At 37.1% G+C, this 15,720-nt stretch overlaps 1 protein-coding gene across 2 annotated transcripts in view; it reads left to right on the top strand.

Annotated features, from left to right (window-relative positions):
• The first annotated feature begins 1,369 nt into the window (after positions 1-1,369).
• Positions 1,370-15,720, top strand: part of RPRD1A (regulation of nuclear pre-mRNA domain containing 1A) — a 54,193-nt gene continuing 39,842 nt past the window's right edge. For both annotated transcript variants that reach the window (XM_024580198.3, XM_024580199.3), the window contains exon 1: positions 1,370-1,674. In XM_024580198.3, the coding sequence (XP_024435966.1) occupies positions 1,524-1,674 (151 nt within the window). In that variant the 5' untranslated portion in view covers positions 1,370-1,523. The remainder of the gene's footprint in view (positions 1,675-15,720) is intronic.

Raw genomic sequence — 15,720 nt, 5'->3', positions numbered from 1 at the left:
CAAGTGGGTAAGTGACACAGGAAGTAACTTCTTACATGCATTAAAATGGTTGGGAAGGAAAAGAAGGTAGTATTTAAGGTGGTTTATAAAGTTCAGGTAGAATTGAGATAGAGAAGGGAGTGGGAAGAATTGGAGTCTCGGGTAAAGACATAATTTGGGAGATGACATGTAGAAATTTTGGTGGCTGTGGATCATGAAAGGGAATAATGATGATACATTTAGGAAGACAGGTTAAACTCCGACTACATTAAGGTTGAAAACTAGACTAAGTATATCATATAAACAATAGAATGAACAATAGGGGAAAGAGAGGAGTGTGGAGACAGAAATACATACTGGCCTGAAAGGAAGAGAAGGGAAAATTACTTGAGGTATCTCCAAACTTCAAGTTGTAGTGACATTAGAAATAGGGAAGAAAAACCAAGCTTGTAATCAAACAAGTAAATAAATAAACATATTTGATGCCTACTTGGCGCAAAGTTCTTGAACAGTGCTTTTCAAAACATGGTTTAGGAATACCTGTGGTTTCTTATGCGTCTTTCTGGAGATTTCCTGTATTAATATTTAGAATGTGACAGTATCTATCTGTTTCCTCTGTGAATATCAGAGACAAGTACGATGTCAAAATGTGCTGGATTCATTGCGAATATTTTTTAATTATATGTGATAAATGACTATGTTCTTGTAAAAAAAATGTAAACAATATAGACACAGGTTAAGGACTCCAATCCTGATCCTCTCTCTGACACCACTATTGAGGTACTGTATATTCTAGACCTTTCGCCATTCATTTACATACTTAAGAATTCATAAAATTTTATAAAATATACTTTTATAAAACAAATGTTATACCGTACTTTTCCTTCTGCAATTAAAAAAACAACAAACCCTATCCACCACTGGATTTATCTTTTAAGCTCTTCACAAGTACCACAATTAATTCAGCCTTTTACCTGCTCTGAATGCCCCACCTCTTCACCGGGATTGAGCTGGACAGAACTAGTACATAAAGAGCTCCTTGTGCAAACATGCTGGTGTTTCCCTAGGATCGGCAGCAATTAGTGAAATTGAAGGGTCATAGGAAGGTGTATTTTAAAATATATCATTCCAAGTAATCTTTAAAGTGCCTGTACCAATTTACACGCCTATGTAGAGGTTTTTAATCACTCCTTTCTCAGCACTGATAGTTTCCCTCCTCTGAGAGCGCCAGGCCAGGCAAATACCGCCCAACCGGCCCGCCCAGACCCAGACGGCACGCCCGGGCCCATCCGCAGCGCCGGATTCGCCCCTCCAGCGCCTCTCGGAGGTCCCGCCTCCCCGCCTTGCCTCTTCCGGGGGCGGGCCGTGACGCCACTGCCGGCCGGGCGCCATCTTGCTGGTTTGCGGCGGGGCTTGGATGTAGAGGCGGCGGTGGCGAGGGCGTGGGGAAGGGTGGGGTGAGGGGGCGAGGCCGCTGCTAGTGCGGCGAAACTCTCCTCCCCTCTGCCCCACAGCGTGGGACGGCGTGAACCCGTGTCGGAGGGATGTCCGCCTTCTCCGAGGCGGCGCTGGAGAAGAAGCTGTCGGAACTGAGCAACTCGCAGCAGAGCGTGCAGACCTTGTCCCTGTGGCTCATCCACCACCGCAAGCACTCGCGCCCTATCGTGACCGTGTGGGAGCGGGAGCTGCGTAAAGGTGAGTCGCCCGGGAACCCCAGCCCCGCTCCTCGGAAGCTCCATTCTCCCAGCGACCCCAGCTCCTGGCCGCCTGCCACTCCCCTACCCGGCCCCCCGCGCGGCTCCCTGGCTCCCGGGTCCCGGGGGTTTGGAGGAGCAGCGTGCACTGCGCTTCCCGCAAAGTCGGCACTTTGTAGGTATTGCTGAATAAAGGAGCGAAGGATTAAAAAAAGGACTATTGATTTAACACAGAAATAGTAACCAGGGGCCGAGAACTCCGCACCTAATTAGGGCCAGAAATTTAGGCAGTCAGGTATTTTTTTTTTTTTCATTCTGCATGTCAGTAATGGAGACTGGGTAAGGAGAAAGATAGGGAAGTGTGGAAAGGAAAAGATTGGTGTGGGGTTGGGAGTTACTGCCATCATTTCTGTAACACATCAGCTCAGTCTTGTAAAATCAAGGAAGGAATCAGAGTTTTAGAGCTGGGGAGTCTAAAATAAGATGTGTAATGCGATGGAAAGAGTCCTGAACTTAAAGATTTTAGTGGACTTGGGCAAATTTCTTAATTCCGGTGTTGCAGTTTGCCTCACCTGAACATGAGGGATTTGGATTAAGTGATCTAAGGTCCCTTCTTGTTCTGTGATTATATGTGAGTCTGGGGCAATGCATTTAGTTTGCAGAACCTTGGGTAGTGCTTCTGTAAATGAAGTTAACTTTTGAGCAGTCGTCTGCTGTCACTAAACTATCCAGAATCATTTCACTTCTGCACCTTCATCTGTTAAGAACTGATTGTAAGTTAGGGCGACTGAAAATTTTAAAAATTCATTTGCTCAATCTGGGTTTGTACCTTCTTAATTCGTTGGGTAGAGAGAGTGGGCACTCTTCATTGTTGTTTCAGACATTCTTATGTAGGGAAAAGATGGTTATTTATTAATTATGAGGTTTAATAAATGGTTATTAAAACAAATGCCTGTTCATGGCCCATATGAAAGCTACATGATGTATTAACATGACAGCCAGTGTAGCACTGGCTGCGTAGGCTGGAGACAAATTATCCTTCTCGTGTGATTGCTTGTGGTTAATTCAGTAGAAGAAATTGATTTAGAGCTCCATTTTTTAGTTCCTATATATGTGGATGTGTGTTGGCTCTCAAGGAGGAATTTATCTTCTGTGAGTGGCCAGAAAGGTTTGAGAAATCCAGATATAAAGGTCTGGAAAATAGCTGTGAACTTCGAGAAGGCAGGAATTATCTTTGCTTTTATACCTTACTAGATTTCAGAATCAGCAACAGGCTTTTCCTTTTTTCTTTTTCTTTTGGATAGAGTATTTAGAAACATATATCATCAATAAGGGATTGATACCAGACTATTTTGAGAACTACCACAAATCAATAAAAAAATGGAGTCAGTAGAAAAATAGCAGTGCTGTTAAAGGCATTTCACATGATAGGAAATTTGAAAGGCCAGTAAGTGATACTCAATCTAATCAGAAAAAAAAATAAAGCAGTGAGGTACCACTTTATATTCTTTAGCTTGCAAACTTTAAAAGTATGACAATACCAGGAGTTGGTGAGGGTGAGGAGAAACAAACTTTTTTACACTGCTGGTTGGAATGTAGAAAGGAGATCAGCTTAAAGACCTCTAATGAAGTTGAAGGTAATATATCCTTTGACCCAGCAGTTTTATTTGTTTTCTTTCTAGGATTAATGTCCTAGAATTTAGTAGTTGTGCTCAAGGAATTACGTTTATTGCAGTCCGTTAATAACAGATAACAAAATTAGTTAGAGTATGGACAAATAAACATACTGTGATACTCATACAGTATAGTACTGTCCAGCAATTTTCATGAATGAATTAGAGCCACATGAAACATGATGGTTTAAAAAACAACAATAATCAAACAAAATGTTGAGCTGAGAAAGCAAAGTGCAGACCAGTATGCCATTTAGTAGTTTGAAACATGAAAAAAAAAATACTATAATTTACAGATATGTATAGTTTCAGTTATATGCATAGTAAGGATTAACACTATTCTAAGATAGTGGTATTGACATAAGAAACATACAAAGCTGTACAGAATTTTTTAAAAAGATTTTACTTATTTACTTTTCATAGAGAGAGGGGAAAGGATGGAGAAAGAGAGGTAGAGAAACATCAATGTGCAGGAGATTCATCAATCAGTTGCCTTTCGCCCACCAACCAGGGACCTGGCCCTCAACCCAGGCATGTGCCCTTACTGGGAATTAAACTGGTGACCTTTCGGTTTGCAGGCCAGTGCTCAATCCACTGAGCCACACTAGCCAGGGCCATGTAGAGAATTTTTATTAGAGTTTATTTTAGCCAAACTGATGATGTAGGCCAGAGAGCAAGATCTAAAATGCTCTGGAGAGTAACAGTTTTACAACTTTTGTGTACTTGAAATTCAGGAGGGGAAAACAAGGCAGGGATTGGATTACAGTATAATTAACAAGATTATGTGTTCTCTTGAGGGTTGTGTGTTCTCTTGAGAATACCCTTTCCAGGAGTATTCTGATATTTCAAAGGTTTGTTAATGTAGATGCATTAAGTACAATGGGCAGGGCTGGCTTAAAAAACCTTCCACTAAAGAAGTTACAGGCCTAGGCCAGGACTACCCACCATGACTGCCCAGTTAGGAATTTAGGATGAGATCACCCTGTGAGGTTACTTTCAATAGAACCCCTTTTATTTGTCCATAGTGGTTAGTTACCATAAGGGAAAGAAGAACTGAAAATGAATTCGTGTTATCTTATATTTTGTATAATTTTTTAAAAAATTGATACAAATGTAGGAAATGATAAGCTGTGTTATCTCTTATCTGTGTTTGGGGATGTTTTCATTATGTGTAAGTGCTCATAATTAGAAAAATTGAAGACATGTAAACAGATGCTTTAGGAGGAGAATGATGTTGGGTGATGCTGGTGATGATGGTGATAGTGGTGGGGAAGGTCATGGTGCTGGACATGCAGTTCTCAGTTCTGGGATCATCTGCCAAGGGCTTCCTTTCTTGGCTCATGACTCTGTCTTTCTAGGTGTAGCCTTTTTATCCTCACCCCTCTCTATAGTTTTGCCAGTCATTTTAGGATCCTCCATCTCCTGTAGCTTAATGATAACGGCAGTAATTTACTGAATACCAGGCATTGTTTTAGCCATCTTAATGTAGTATCTTGAATGCTCACATTATATCTGCAAAAAAAGTATTTATGAAAGGAATAGATCAAATTTGAAATAAAGAAATCGAGCAATAAACTAAGGAAAATTGGTTGAACATTTTATATTAAGTTAGACACTCTTCAGTTTCTAGAAGTGTTCAAAGAAGAGAAAAATGTGACGTTGGTAGGAAAGTTACTATTTAAAATATAAGAATGAGTATGTAAAATAAGTCAGACATGGTAATCCTTCAGTTATGAAGATTTCCCCCCTTTTTTTACCTGCTTTATCTTTGTCTCCTGAAAGAATTTCTGTTTGGAGGGATATACCCCCAAGGCCTTTATGAAGACCAAGTAGCTGTACTTTCCCTGACAAATGCAGTAGAGTATAATCAGAATTGTAAGTGACCATTTTGTTGTTCTGTAATGGCTTTATTGAGATATAATTAACATACCACACAATTCACCCATTTAAAATACACAGCTCAGTGGTTGTAAAACCATCACCACAATCAATTTTAGAACATTTTTATCATCAAAAAGAAACTCCATGCCTTTTAGCGGTCATCCCTCAAACTCTTCCCCTACCTTCCCTAGTCTTAGGCAACCACCAATTTACCTTATTTTACCATGTGTAATGCCCACCCATGTTTTTGGCCCAAACTTTCAGGAAAAAATGTTTAGTTTTAATTTTTAATTCAATCTTTATTTATCTATACTAAGAAACAAAACCAATTATCATTCCAGGGTATTGTTTTGCACACAGATTTCATTATTGCTTTTTAGAGTTACACTTTTAATGCATAAGCATAAATAAAAGAATTAAAAACATTTATATAGATACAGAATTAGTACTACCCATGTATAATGCGCATCCTTATTTTCCCTCAAAATTTGGGCCAAAGTGCACATTACACAGGGCAAAATATGGTACTTTGTCTCTATAGATTTGCCTGTTACCAGCATTTCATTAAATGGAATCATACTATGTGCGGTCTTTTGTGCCTGGCTTCCTTTGGTTGACGTGTTGTCCAGGCTTATCCATGTTGTAGCATGTATCAGTATTTCATTCCTTTTTATGGTGAAATAATAACCCATTGTATGAATTTTTCCTTTTATCAGTTGATAGACATTGGATTGTTTCCACTTTTAAGATGTTAAAAATAATGTTGCTATGAGCATTCGCATACAGGTTATTGTGTGGATTTGTTTTCATTTTTCTTAGATAGATACCTAGGAGTAGAAGAGTTAGGTCATCATATAGGAACCTACATACAACCTTTTGAGGAACTGCCAGACTATTTTCCACAGTGACTTCATCATTGTACGTTCCTAATACTGGTGCATGAGGATGCAATTTCTCTGCATCTCTGCCAACTCTTGTTATTATCTCTTTTTTTATTACAGGGCCCCCCGCCCTTGGTATAAAGGGTATCTTGTGATTTTGATTTGCCTTTCCATGATGACTAAAGATTTTGAGCATATTTTCATGTGCTTATTGGCCATTTGTATGCAGTCTTTTGTAAGTGTTCTTTAAGTATTGTAGGTACAAGTCACTTGTTGCATCTATGACTTACAAAGATTTTCTCCCATTCAGTAAGTTGTCTTTTCACTTCAGAGCAGCGGCCCCCAACTTTTTTGGCACCAGGGACCAATTTCATGGAAGACAATTTTTCCTCGGATGGGGGGAGGGGTAATTTTTGGATGATTCAAATACATTTATTGTGCACTTTATTTCTATTATTATTATTGCATTGTAATAGATAATGAAATAATTATACAACTCAACAACGTTAGGGTTAGCACGTGGGCTTACCAAAACTGACTGAGACAAGTGCACAGTGCAGGAAAGAGGTGCAAACGGAAGTGGTAAATAATAAGTGGGCCATGAGCAGACTGAAGTGTCAGATTATGAGTTAAAGCCAGCCACCAGAGGCAGCAGTACAATTGAAGTACATCAGCTCACCTGCCATTGTGAAGCCTACCACCAGATGCAGCTTATTGTCACTTGCCACTCACTGATAGGGTTTTGATATGAGTCTGCAAGCAGTTGATTTATTATGGTCTCTGTGTAGTCAAACCCCTCTGCTAATGATAATCTGTTTTTGCAGCCACTCCCCAGCACTAGCACCACCGCCTCAGCTCCACCTCAGATCACTAGGCATTGGATTCTCATAAGGAGCATGCACCCTGGGTCCCTCCCATACACAGTTCACAGTAGGGTTTCCGCTCCTATGAGAATCTAATGCTGCTGCTGCTGATCTGACAGGAGGCAGAGCTCAGGAGGTAATGTGAGCAATGGGGAGCGGCTGTAAATACAGATGAAGCTTCCATTGCTTGCCGTCCGGTCCTTGGCCTGGGGGATGGGGACCCTTGCTTTAGAGAATATTAGTTCGCTCTCTCATCTTCTTTGTGTCAGGCATTGGACATTGCACTGATAAAGAAAACAAAGTTTTTATGTCATATATTTCAGTAAAAAAATAACAAGGAAAGCAAGTTTGTTTCTGCCTTTATAGAACTTAAGGTTTTATGGGGAGGGCAAAAAACAAACAAGAAATTTTTCATTAAACCCATTTAAGGAGGAAAACCATAAGTAGTTAAGATGGTGAGGGGGAATTATCTCTGTAGCCCGAGTTTTAATTAAAAACAAAAAACAAAAACCTTTCTAACCCAGCTATTCCATAAGGAAAGGGGGCATTCAGCCACTGGGAATATATGAAGATGCTGAGGTGAAAAAATAGTTGGGATGGCAAAGAGCCAAACCTGGGACTGTTCAGCCCTTGAATGTTTATTACTGTTTTTCTCCCAACTGGCAACTAAATGTTAGATTATTTAAGGTGAGATCTTCCTTGTATTGTAATCATTTGTTAAAATCAGCACTTTGTTTTCAATAAACTATATTAGACATTTTCACAGAACTAATTATCACTTTTTAAAATTGGTTTTTAGAGGAAGGGGGAGAGAGAGAGACAGAGAAACATCAGTGTTTGTTCCACTTGTTTGTTCATTCATTGGTTGATTCTTGTATGTGCCCTGACCAGGGATGCAACCCACAGTCTTGATGTATGGAGTCAGCAGTTTAACGAACTGAGCTATCCAGCTAGGGCCCTAATTATCACTTACAGTGTATTATTGGTGGGGGGTTATGTGTTGGTTAGCAGTAGAGAGTGGGCCCCTTTGGGTAGTAGCTTTCCGTTTTCAGTTTTTAGCCTCTATACCCCAGCATATTGCCTTTGGTGAAGTTCTTAAATATGTTGAATTAACATTTATATTAATGAATATGGTTTGAGGTTTGTAAGAGCTGAAATAATTACTGTTTCTTAACTGTAACTGTAAGAATGTAAATAATTACATTCTTAACTGCTCTAAATTATTTGGTTTTAGAAAAACAGAAAAGGCAAAGAACATTTTTGATAGGTTTTAAAAACATAGCAATATAAATCCTTAAAATGAAGGGATTCTATTTTGAATTGACAATTCATTGGCTTTTATACTGTCTGATACTGTTACTTGCTTCTCTTTTAGAGTTAGAATTGCACAAGGAGACGGAGTTTGTATTTCATCATCAGTCCTTAAACCTGAAAGTGTTTGGTGTTCTCAAACTGCCTGACTCTCATGAACAGCCATGTGGCCATTGCCCAGCTTCAATTCTTTGTTAACAGCTAAAAAAAGTTAATTTCTTAAAATATCATTAAATGTCCAGCCAGTGTATGTTTCCTTGATTGTCTCACATTTTTTTCTTTTTTAGCCATTTGTATTAGGATCCACGTACAGTTCATTTATTGCATTAGATAATGGTATTCCTCGAGTCCCATTACATCTATGGATACCCTCTCTTTCATTTTAAATTTATTATATGAAAAAACCAAGTTGGTTGTTGTACAGAAATTCTCAGTCTAGAGCAGGGATTCTTAGACTGTATTATTTAAGGACTGTTACTCTCTTAAAAATTATTGAGGACCCCAAATCTTTTACTTACGTGAGTTATGTCTATCTGTAATTACATTAGAAATTAAGATGTTTAAAAATATTTATTTTCTTATTTTAAATTTACAATACTGAATTGATTTTTAGTGAAAAGTAACTTTTCTAAAAATTATTAGAGATATGAGTGATTGTGTCACATTTTGCAAATCTTTATGTCTTAATTGAAGAGAGCTGGATTATTATGTCTGTGTTTAAATTGTCTTGCTGTAACGTATCACATGACCTCACTGTATGCATATGAGAGAATGAGAGTGTTGTGAAAATAGTTCCGATTTCATGACACCTGTGAAAGGGGCTTGAGGACCCTAGGGATACACAGACCCTATGCTGAAAACTAGACCGTTTCCTATAAATTGGTAGATCAAGAGGCTAGGACACATTGCTTTGCCTCAGTGTGAACTTAAAATGAATTGATATTTCTTTTTGGCCTATAATGTAATTTTCTTTAGGTTCTCTTAATATGACATAAAGCTTTTTAAAAAGTTAATGCTCTGATACTGGTTTTGCTGCTGCAATATTTAATTTAAGCAGTTACCCTAACATTTCTAATAAAAATAAAGGTATATTCCTACATTAAACAAACATAATTTGATAATCCATAATTTTACAGGTATATTTTGGATAAAATGAATTTTTCATTTCAAATCTATAAGGAAGAGTTTCTATTGGTTTGCATTATTCAGCAAGTGCGTATTGAGTTCCTGCTGTGCTGCTAGACCGAGGATGATTCAGTAGGTGAGAGACACAGCTGTCTTCATGGAGCTTACATATCAGTCAGGGAGATTGACTTTACTAAACTAATAACTTCACAATGATGCACAGGAGAAATATAACTAGGAAATTAACCATGTTAGGGTTAGGGAAGGCATCTTTGATTTGAGATTTGAAGTATGAGTAAAATTTACTAGGATCTGTATAAAGTATATAGACAGTTTTCACTGTTGCTTTAATTGTTCAGGTGTGGTCTTATGTAAAACAGATGGGTTTGACATTTTAAATATAACATTTCAGTTCATAAGTCCTTCTTGGAATTAGTCAGGATAAACTTAATGAATGTTAATTTATGTTACCAAATATTCTAATTATTTTATTAATGGTTTCAGCTGGTTATTTAAGAGACCCTATTGATAGAAGTGGTAGGTGTTAATGTATCACAGTCTTTTTCTAAAGTTCATTATTACACCAACTATTTGAAATGGCTTCTTATCATACAAGTTTAGATGATATTTACTGTATTTCTAGACTTACCATTCTGTTCCATTAGTCTGTTTGTACTGCTGTATTCTGTATTACATTTTCACATCTGGTAGGACATTTTTCCCCCACCCCTATTAATACCCTGCCCCCTGCAAATTGCTCTTTTATTCCCTTGTGTATTTTTATCTTGTTTTTCCATGTAAACTCTAGAATCAGCTTGTCAAAAAATTAGTATTTTTGGAGTTATCACTTCAGTTTACACATTAGCTTAAAGAGAATTCACATCTTTATGATGGCTAGTCTCAGGCTGAGAATTGTTTAATCTTATTCTAAATGTATTTATTGTAATTATTGTTTACATAGTAATTACAATAAATATTTATTGTAATAAATAATGGCTTTCAAACTTGTTGAGATGTCAGTTCATGGATACCTTATAAAGCTCTGCAAAGATCATAATGAAATGTATATTTAAGTTTAAAATAACTGTCTAACTTTGTATCTGTCTAGTACATGCTTACTAGAAGAAAGTGTCAAAGGATTATGCTAAAAGACTTAAAACTGAAAATATACATTTTTAATTAATGTATGTATTTAGTAATTTGGTAATGTGATTTGCATTGGTGATTTTTTGTAATGGAACACTTTGGTCCTGCTCAAGGAGCATCATTTTGCTTCAAGAGCATGGTTTAAAGCCTTAATCTATTTAATAAATTCTGTCTAAATTTTTATTTAGTATTTGCATAAATCATAATATGTTTTATATTCTGTTTAATTTCTCTTTAAAACAAGTGAAATTTGGATAGTCAAGGACCATATTTTTGCTGCCCTATTATCAAAAAATTTAGTTTTCTTAGAGTATAAAGAAAAGTATGTCAAGAAAATTAGTTATTTGCTTGAACAGTACTTAATGATGGTTAATATTATATATCAAATTGACTGGGCTGGGAGGTGGCTAGATATTTGGTCAAGCAGTATTCTGGGTATGTCTGTGAAGATGTTTCTGGCTGAGTTTTGAAGGTTTTTATTTATTTTCAGAGGGAGGGGAGAGAGAAAGAGAAGGAGAGAAACATCAGTCAGTTGCCTCTTGCAAGCCCCCAGCACGCAAGTCCCCAACCGTGGGCCTGGCCCACAGACCAGGCATATGCCCTGACAGGGAATTGAACCTGTGACCCTGTGGTTTGCAGGCTGGTGCTTAATCCACTGAGCCACGCCAGGCAGTGCTCTGGCTGAGTTTTAACATATGAATCTATAGGCTGAGTAAAGTACATTACCTTGCCTCTATCAGTTGAAAGGCCTGAATAGAACAAAGAGGCTCACCTCCTGTGAGTAAGAGGTAAGTCTTCCTACCTGACTGCTTTCTTTCCTGCCTTTGGACTCAAACTGAATGTGCGTGTTTTTACTAGGTCTTCAGCCTGCTGACGTGCAGACTGGAACTACACTGTCAGCTCTCCTGGGTCTCCAGCTTGCTGACTTTAGATATTGGAACTTGTCAGCGTCCAAGACCCCATGAGCCAGTTCCTTATAACATTACAATCTCTTTATATGTACACACAAACCTTACTGGTTCTGTTTCCCTGGAAAAAGAACCCTGAGTAATATAGCACTTTATTTAGGTTTACTATAGTTTAATTAGTAAATTAATATTTATTGTAGATTTAATTCAATTAAGTTATTTTAGAATTAAAAAAATGCAGTTGATATGCTATAACTAGCACATAAAAGATGCTTAATGATTAAAATAATATCATGTTATGTGTTTATGGTTTGACACTTTAGATTTTACTTCTACCATCAATATTTTGGTGGCTCAGTGATCCATCCTTTTTTTTAGCTCTAGGCTTTGTCACTGAATCGTGTTTCTTGAGCACCTCAAATTCAACTGTGCGAAGCAACTCTTTATGTTATCTTTACCCACTCCATTTCACTTCTGTTACTCTTTATGTCTTTGCTATTTCAGTCAAAGGCATTACTGTCTACCAGTTGCCTAAACTCAGAACTTCAGGATTGTCTTGACGTCTAATACATAGCTCACCTTCAGCTTTTTTATTGATATTTTAGCAATATCTCCTTTCCTATCCACTGCCTAGATCCTCATCATTCACTAGCACTCTTCGAGTAGCCTCTCATCTGATCTTGTGTCTAGTGTCATTCGCCGACCAGTTGTACTCTTTACTAATGTTAACATAGACTTACCATATGACCCAGGAATTCCACTATTAGGTGTATATTCAGAAGAACTGAAAGCAAGTATTCAAACAAAATACTGTACAGGAATGCCCATAGCATTGCTATTCACAATACCCAAAAGGTGGAAACAGCCTGTGTCCATCAACAAATGTGGTATATCCATGCAATAAAATATTATTCAACCATAAAGAGGAATGAAGTACTGATTCTTGCTATAATGTGGGTGAAGCTCAAAAACATGCCAGGCGAAGAAGTCAGCCACAAAAGATCATGTATTGTATGATTTCATTAATATGAAATATTCAGAATAGATTGATCCACAGAGGCAGAAAGTGGTTGCTAGGGACTGGGGGAAGGGAGGAATGGGGTATGAATGACTATTACAGGTAGGTGAGGGTTGTACACTTTTGATAGATGAATGCAGTAAATGCCCCTGAATTATATATGCACTTTAACATGGTTAATTTTATGTTATGTGAATTTCTGCCCAATAAAAAGGATATAAACACCTTGCACTTTTATGTGTTTGTGTGTTTTTATATACCTTTTCTCTTTTCGTGTCTCTGCTCTGTCCCCTAGCCTTCAAGCTCTGGTGTCAGCTCCTCTCTGCAGCTTTCCCTAGTCTCTCTAGAGTTAATTGTCAATCCATAGTCCCTAATCCTATTTTGGGGGATGATTTTTTTTTATTTTGAATTCCATTTTACATCTCAAATTTATAAAAATCTAATTTGAATTGATACCAACAGTAGCATGCAAAAAACCATTCCTATACAGCTTTCTCTCCCCTTTCTGTTATTGTCACAAATTATATCTTAACATGTTGTATGCCCATTAACAGACTTACAATTACTGTTTTATGCATTTGTCTTTTAAATCAGATAGGAAACAAAAAAGAGTTACAACCAAAAAATAAGTTAATACTGACTTTTATATTTCCTTTTGTAGTTAGCTTTAGTGGTATTCTTTATTTCTTTATATGGCTTCTAGTTACTGTCTAGTGTCCTTTCATTTCAGCCTGAAGGACTCCCTTTAGCATTTCTTGTAGGACAGGTCAACTAGCAACAAACTCCCTCAGCTTTTGCTTAGCTTGAAATGTCTTAATTTCTCCTACATTATTGAAGGATAGTTTTGCTGGCTATTAAATACTAAGTGGACAGGTTGTTGTTTTTTCCTTTCAGTGGTTCAAATATGGTATCTCACTGCCTTCTGTCCTTCATGTTTCTGGTGAGAAATTTGGCCATTGATCTTATTGAGGCTCTCTTGTAAATGACAAGTCAATTCTTACTACTTTCAAAATTATGTCTTTTGATAATCTGATTATAATTTATCTCAGCATGGGTTTCTGAGTTCATAGTTGGAGTTTATTGAGCTTCTTGGATTTGTAGATTCATGTCTTTCCTTAAGATATGGGGAGTTCTTAACCATTTTTTTTCAGATATTCTTTATGCATGTTCCTCTCCTCTTTCTGGGACTCTCATAATGTGTATGTTTGTCAGCTTGCTAGTGTTCCACAGGTCCCTTAGACTCTGTTCACTTTTCTTTATTCTTTTTATTTTTGTTCTCTCCAGACTCCGTATCAGTGGTGTTGTCTTCAAATTTGATGATTCTCTCTACTCTGAAATTCTCTATGGTGCTACCTCCCAAGTACTTTTAACTGCTATTACTGTAGCATTTATTATACTGTATTTTAATGGTTCTGCACCAATTTATTATTAATGAAGGACGGGGCCCATTCCCTTGTTCCCTCAGAAGCCAGCTCACATTAAATATAGATACTCAATGTATGTTTTGAATCAGTTATTGCATGAATGTTGAAAAATAGGTGGAATCTGAGACTTTTAGAGCTAAAAGAAGTAGTGTAGAGTATTTTGCTGTTTCTCCTAAAGATATGCCTAATTTAGGACCTTCTGATAATCTTTTTCAAATAATGAACTATAGTTACAAGCATTTCCTTATTGAGAAGGACTTTAAAATTTTTCAGCTTTTCAGTCAGTTTCCATATTCCCAGAGAAAGGATTCTAAGTGTGGTCAGCAGATCCCCATTGGTGGGTCACCGGGACCCTTCAGGGTTTGTATGTGTCCACAAGATAAAAATTATTTTCATAATACTACTAAGACATCCCCTGCCCCTGCCTTCACTGTGTTGACATACACTTTGATGGTGAAAAAGCAAAGGTGGGAAAAACTGGTAGTGCCTAATCAAAGCAGAGGTAATAAACTGTACTAGTAGTCATTCTATTTTTCATTCCACACACTAAAAGCACGTTATTTTTCTGACTGTGCTCATCAAAGCAGTTCAAATTATTAAATTTTATTAAATGTAGACTTTTGAGTACATGTCTTTTTTTATGCTTGTTTTTTCATTTGGTAAATTATATATAACATAAAGTTTAACATATTAACCTTGTTTTCTCTTTATTTTTATTGGGATAAACATAAAGTATAATTTTTTCCCTTGTAACCATTTAAATTCTAAAGTTCAGTGTCATTAAGTCCATTCACATTTTTTTATGTAACCATCTCCAGAACTTTTTTCATTTTCCCAAACTGCAACACCATACCCACTAAACAATTTCTCAACTTTGCACCCATTAAACAGTAACCCTCCATTCCCTCTTTCCCAGTCCCTGGCAACCAGCCTTCTACGCTATGAGTTTGACTACTCTGGGTAACTCTGATAAGTGAAATTATACAATTTGTTCTTTTGTGACTAGCTTATTTAATTTAGCATAAGGTCTTCAAGGTTTATCTGTGTTGTAGGATATGTCAGAAGTTCCTTCCTTTTTAAGGCTGAATAATAGTCCGTTGTATGTATTTACCACATTTTACTCATTTGTCAGTGACACTAGGATTGTTTCCACATTTTGTCTGTTGGGACTAATGCTGCTATGAACATGGGTGCACAGATATCAGAGTCCCTTCTTCAGGTCTTTTGAGTATGTACCCGGAAGTGGAATTGCTGAGTCATATGGTAATTCTGTTTAATTTTCGTACTGTTCACAGCGGCTGTACCATTTTATATTCCCACTTGCAGTATACCAGGGTCCCATTTTCTGCATGTGCTTGTTTTGGTTTATTTTGAAAAAAGTCACCCTAATGGGTGTAGAGTGATATCTGCTTGTGGTTTTAATTTGTATTTTCATAATGACTAGTGTGAGTGTATATGTGAGGGTTTATTTCTGGGCTCTATTCTGTTCCATGCTCTATATGTCTATTCTTATATCTGTATCATACTACAGTTGACCCTTGAACAATGTGCTGGTTATGGGCACCAACCCCTAGTGCATCAAAAATCTGCATAAAACTTTTGACTCCCCCAAAACTTTGCTAATAGCCTAATGTTGACTGGAAACTTTACCAGTAACATGAATAGTCATTTAACACATTTTTGTGTGTGTTATATGTACTACATATTGTATTCTTAATATAGCAAACTAGACCAAAAAAAGTTAAGAAAATCATTAGAAAAAATATATTGATAGTATTTTTTTTTAATTAGCATATAAGTGGACCCATGAAGTTCAA

Source organism: Desmodus rotundus, chromosome 10 (genome assembly GCF_022682495.2).
Source record: "Desmodus rotundus isolate HL8 chromosome 10, HLdesRot8A.1, whole genome shotgun sequence".
In the NCBI taxonomy this organism is placed as follows: domain Eukaryota; kingdom Metazoa; phylum Chordata; class Mammalia; order Chiroptera; family Phyllostomidae; genus Desmodus; species Desmodus rotundus.
The sequence above is the reverse complement of the archived record's forward strand: the minus strand, read 5'-3'. Positions and strand labels throughout refer to the sequence as shown.